Genomic DNA, 6,256 nt, shown 5'->3' on the forward strand with positions numbered 1-6,256 from the left:
GTTTCCTCCGGGTGTTCCGGTCTCCTCCCACAAGTCCCGAGAGACGTGCTGTTAGGTAATTTGGACATTCTGAATTCTCCCTCTGTGTATCTGAACAGGCATTTTCACAGTAACTTCATTGCAGTGTTAATGTAAGCCTACTTGTGACAATAAAGATTGTTATTATACCTGTCCAAGGCAAGTATATAACTCTTTTGATACAGAAACCAAAACTGCGTGCACACAATTGCAGTAAGACTTCTTTTCTCTATCGCTTTGTAATAAAGATCAACATTCCAGTTGCTTGCTGTATCTGCATAACTTTGTTTAGTGTATAAGGACATCCAATTACCCCCGAACATTTTATAATTTCTCACCACTTAAAAGTCAGTTTTTCTTTCCTTCTTAAGTGAACTTCACTTTTCTCCACATCATACTATTACCTTCCCCTTCTTTCCGACTCCATGAACCTCTCCATGTCTCATTGCAACCTGTAAAGCCTCTGCACAATTTACTTTCTCACCTAGTTTTGTATCGTCACCAATGTCGTTATAGATTCTGAATGGCTGAGGTCCCTGCAGCACTCCACTAACTACAGTCCGCCAACCTGAAAATTATCTGTTTATTCCCACCATTTCCAATCCACTAATAAATCTTCTATCAGTGTGAATGTTTACCCCAAAACCCTTACGCCCTTATCTAATGTAACAAACTTTTCTGTGGCACTGTGTCCAAATATACCATTTTCACTGCTTCCCCTTCATCTACCCTCCACCCTCAAAAACCTTAGAAGATTTGTCTTTCTGATTTGTCCTCCAGAAGAGGACAATTTGGGCATCCTTAGATAGGAGAGTATACTGCAACCATTTGAAAAACCTACAGTTCCACCATTTTACTGGAGAAATTGAATTCTTCAAATTTCAGACTATGGGATTGCCATGTGTAATAGATATTACAAGGACGCCTGAGAAACCCGTTTTCAGGCATAGAAGCTGCATATGTTACAATTCAAGGTCTATGCCACAATGTGTAACAAGGCACCATTGTGATGGCACCAGTAAGCCTGATAGCAAAAGGGAGATGATTTAATGGCTACACCCAGATATCGGACCACCGATATCACTAATTGCAAAACAATATACGTGCCGTTGTAATGATTGGATAGTTTAATTAAGCATGCAAGCCTTTTAATGTGATTTGTTAAGTATTCTCATATACTATGAATGGTGTAACCTTAATCGATAATCATGATTGGATGTAGGTAGCTAGTAACAAATTATTGGGATATGCTAATTTCTTGTAATCTAATCTCAAAGTATAACTGTCTGCACCATTCGAGAGTCGGGGCTTTTTGGTGTCCCAATTAGAATGCAGAGAGCCGTCGCTATAGCCTATAAATAAAGACTAGTTTTTAACGCCAAGAGTCTTTGTCTGGTCTCTCTCATGAGAGAGATCGTGAAGTACATTACAGTCAAATAGCTGCATAGTTTTTCCCTCAACTCTCCCTTTCATAAAACCATACTGGCTTTGCCTAATCATATTTTTGATTGCCCAAGTGTACCATTACAACCTCATTAATAATCAATGCCAGCGATTCCCCGACAACTGATGTGAGCTTGCCATTTCAAAGCTCCACTGCTAACAGGACGGTAGATACTACGGCAGGCAAACTCTCAAGGAGTCAATTTGGGGGAAAAAATTAAAGCAGTAATCCTGTTCACAAAGCACTTCAGTTAAAATAAAAACACATTCCTATTCCGTACGATGCATCTGTGCCACATCTCATTATAAAGTAGTGAGCCCTTTGAATGCAAAATTATTCCCTATTGGGAAACGCAGTGGATGTGCTCAAATGTTAGTTAACAGAAAATTTAGCCTCACACCTGACTTCAGATTTAAATAGTTTTGGAAGATTGAATCCATATTAAAGAGCTCCATGGTCGAATAAATTTTGCTTATAAAGACTGCCAAGGAGGAATTGTACATGTTCATTATTTCAGCAGATTAAGTCCATAATTTAAATAATAAAACACGGCATTTTGCAGCTTAGCATCCAGATGAAGTCACAGTTTCATCTGAAATATCTCAAAGCACAGAAATTATAGCACGGGTAGATTAATTGGCTCTATCAACCCCATCCAACACCGTGTTCTGTGATCCATTTTCCTTCTCTTTCCCTTTTAGACATTTGTTTAAAATGCTTAAAATTCTATTTTAAGTGATATTGCAGTTTCTGCCTCCACAGCAACTTGGGATAAAGCACTCCATAACCTAAAACAAAAGAATCTTCAAACTTCCTCATTTTAATTTTACAGCTAATAGAATATGCAGAATTCTACAGCACAGAAACAGGCCATTCAGCCCATCTAGTCCATGCTGTTGCCTATGCTCCACACAAATCTCATCCAGTACTCTTTTCATCCATTCAATCTGCATACTCCTTAACCCCGTGACCACTTATCTAGCTTCCCACTGAATATTATCTATTCAATCCACCTCAGCCCCACCCTGTGGTCGCGAGTTCCACACACTCTGGATAAAAGAGGTTTTTCCTGATTTCCTTAATGTTACGGTTTCTATTTTTGGATTCATAGAATCATCTTCTCTTGCGTCTAAGTTCTTATAACTAATTTTCTAACAAAATCATTCATTCTTAACACCTAGTCAGTTATACAGAAGATCCCTTAAACGTTATGACATGATCTAATTTTTCCATAATGACAACTAGAATCTTTAATATATTACAAAAAATTGCAATACATTGGCATTAAAGTCTGTCTAGGTATTCTTCTTAGTTTATTTCATTAGGTCTGATTTAATCATCAACATTCACAGAGCATCTATATTCAGAGATTCTGCATCTGAAAAAGGTTCAGTTTGAAATTTTAAGCAGCAGTACCTGTGGGGGGTGGGGGACTGCTGGCAGTCACCGAGGTATTAGGTGGTGGGGTACTGGGGGGAGTCGTCTCAATCCCACTTTCCTCCATCATGTTTTTTCTTCAATCACTATTTGCTGCGTACACACAAAGTGAAGATAATGCAATCCACCCACAAGCAGAAATATGTATAGGATAAAAGATCAGTTATATTTCACAACTCCAAAATCAGAACTGCTTGGACAGCAGCATCTTGCACTTGTAATGCCCGGCAAAGCAGCTAGCTGCATTCACCCAACTCTGCCACGCCACTGAATTCAAATAATCAATCCAGGGACATTATCAATGTACAAAACATCCCAGTCTGCACTCGGGTTGAGAGACTTTCATACTAGCAGCACGGTAGCACAGTGGTTAGAATTATTGCTTTACAGTGCCAGGATGTAAGGCTTGGGTCACTGCCTGTGCAGAGTCTGCACGTTCTCCCCGTGTCTGCGATGATTTCCTCCGGGCGCTCTGGTTTCCTCCCGCAAGTCCCAAAAGACGTGCTTGTTAGTCAATTTGGACATTCTGAATTCACCCTTTGTGTACCCAAACAGGCGCTGGAATGTGGCGGCTAGGGGCTTTTCACAGTAACTTCATTGCAGTGTTAATGTAAGCCTGCTTGTGACAATAAAGATTATTAGATAGAACAAATCAGGAAAAGCTGTTTCCAATGGTGCTGGTGGGGGTGACAGCACACAGTTTTATAGTCATTGGCAAAAGAACAAAACAACTGGTGGGAAATGAGGAGAAAACATTTCAGGCGGTGAATTATGATCTGCAATTCACTGCCTGAAAAAGGATAGTGGAAGCAGATTCAATAGTAACTCTGAAAAGACAAGGTTTTAAAATGTATTCATACACAGGATGTGGGCAACTTTAGCAAAGCCAATATTTATTGCCCATCTGGCAATTGCCCTCAAGAAGGTGGTGGTGAGCCATCTTCTCAAACCGCAGCTTCTCACACGTGCAGGTATACCCACAATGCTGTTAGCGATGGTGAGACCCAGCGATGGTGAAGGAACAGCGACAGATTTCCAGGTCCGGTGTTCCGAAGCATGTCCTTTTTCTTCTAGGTGGTATAGAGGTCATGGGTTTTGGAAGGTGCTGTCGAAGGAATCTTAATGAGTTGCTGCGGTGCATCCTGGGGATGGTACACTCTGCTGCCAATGTTCACAGGTGGGGGAGGGAGCGAATAAGAACCAGCGTGGGTCCTACATTCAATGAAATCTCTAAGATCTTTCCAGTGTTAAATTTTACATACAAATTGCAATACTCCACTATGGAGTGAGCTTGGGCAGACCTCACCCTGTTTATCTCATGCAAAGCAATTTTAAATGCTTCACCATATTAGCACAGCAGAGTTCTGCCAGAATTATACTTATTGAAATGACAACATTTCAGAGTTGCTTCCAAAGTAAATTCACACTCACACATGTTGTGTCCCCACCCCCCACGATACTTAACACCACTGCATTTGGTCAGTTCAAGAGTGGTGGGTTCCAAAAGTGGCAAGAATGAGGAGAGGCCTTCTGTAACTCCTATTGGCAAATCTAGGGTAAGGTTTCCAAAGCCAAATTGAACCACAAATGAGGGAAACCTCAAGGCAGGTTTTAAGATAAATAATGGGAGGCCATTCTAATGGCTAAGCAAGTCCACTTCTATCAGCAAAAACTCTTTGCTCCTGGGCTATTTTTTGACTGCACCTGTAATTATGAACAAAGTAGAGAGTGGGGATCCAGTGATTGTCAAAGGTTTTCTGTGTCCAAGTGGGGGAAAGTTCACTGATGAAAAATAAAACCCATATGATAGCATAGTAAGCACATTTTTCTGTTAAACAGAAAAGGTAGTGAGATATAAAATGTGACCTCGCACCTACCTAAATGTGAAAAACAAACTCAATCTCATCAAACGCAAGCAACACTAAATAACAGTAGGGGAGGATGGAGCTTAAAACATTTGCAGAACGATTAAGAATTGTATTTGGACATTCACTGCATATTGGGCCAATCCCAGGAACTTTGCAGTCTGCATGTTGCTGAAATTTGCTCAAAAGTCTTCTTCGTAAAGGGTTCCTACAACATGGAATCTATTAAAAGCCTAAAGTTAATATGTTCCCGGATGTTAATTGGTCAGCGCAACCCGCCAAGTCATCGCTAGGTGTTTCACTCATAAGCCATAATAGCTTGTGGCTTTTGTTTTCCTTCCAGTTACTGATTAAATTAGATGATTCATTGCAGGACATGCTGTCCCCTACCCTGTATGGTCAATAAGCAGAGGGATAAACTGCCACGGTGCCCAGATATTAATGCCCATACGTCACACATACAGCACATATATACTGATGAATTCTTCCAACAGTTGAGGGGTTGGAAAATAAAAGAGATCAGATGGAGTCTCACTACTCGTGTGAAAAATGTGCATTTGCCTGCTTTAACAAAAGATACAAACGTCATCTGATTTGTCATCCCTCAATTGGAAAACCAAGCTCTCTGCTATTAAACAGTTAATACAAGACAGACCGATGATCAGGCAAGGGGTCTCTTTACCCACCGTCTCTCATCGCACCACGTAGCACATATGCACAATGCTGGAATATGAAGACTGGCTGCTTGGGGGGAGAACTCAGTGACGGACGCATTCAGTCCTTCTAGGTCCAGACTCAAAGACTCTCTCTCTGCCCTCCTTTTAGAAACTCCTTAAAACCCACCTCTTTGACAGTTTTTTGGCCATCTGCCTTAACATCACCACACTGGATGTCAAATTTGGCATTATAATCTTTTGAAGTGCCTTGTTATGTTTTATGCTAAAGGTACTAAATAAATGCAAATTGATGAAGAACCAAAGGCACATTATAGGAAACTATGGTAACCACAATTTTTAAAAGTGTGAAAAGGCGTTACGAAGAACAGCAGAAAACATTATTTGATTCAATGTTATGATCAAAGGTGAACACACAGGATAGGCGAACAGAAGAGATGGAGCCTTAATATTGGACCCTCAGTATTTGATAAATGAGGGTGCAAGACATCCATGGGTGAAGAGCTTGCTAAGAATCAAGGCTGGACACAAACAGCTGCATTGTGGGTGCAGCTGCAAAAACATTTGATTTAAATATCGAGAATACAACAGCCCAGCTGAATGGCAAACCTTCTGCTCAATATAAATCCCCTCCACCAATATCACAGGAAGCAATAACTGTAAAAGCAGCTGCATCAAAAACATCTCCCAACCTGGTGATTGTTGCACCCAGGAACATGTGTCCCTCAGCTAAAGTACCCCAACTCATCACTGAGCACCATTAGCAGCCCACAGACGTACATCACAGCTGTCTGAGGAACACAGAATCTCACCATAGA

The 6,256-nt window shown here is 40.8% G+C and overlaps 1 protein-coding gene across 2 annotated transcripts in view; it reads right to left on the reverse strand.

The window, feature by feature from the left end:
• Positions 1-6,256, reverse strand: part of prrc1 (proline-rich coiled-coil 1) — a 31,069-nt gene that overhangs the window by 17,783 nt on the left and 7,030 nt on the right. For both annotated transcript variants that reach the window (XM_072517427.1, XM_072517426.1), the window contains exon 2: positions 2,879-2,992. In XM_072517427.1, coding sequence (XP_072373528.1) covers positions 2,879-2,969 — 91 coding nt within the window. In that variant the 5' untranslated portion in view covers positions 2,970-2,992. The remainder of the gene's footprint in view (positions 1-2,878; positions 2,993-6,256) is intronic.

Source organism: Scyliorhinus torazame, chromosome 9 (genome assembly GCF_047496885.1).
Source record: "Scyliorhinus torazame isolate Kashiwa2021f chromosome 9, sScyTor2.1, whole genome shotgun sequence".
NCBI lineage: Eukaryota > Metazoa > Chordata > Chondrichthyes > Carcharhiniformes > Scyliorhinidae > Scyliorhinus > Scyliorhinus torazame.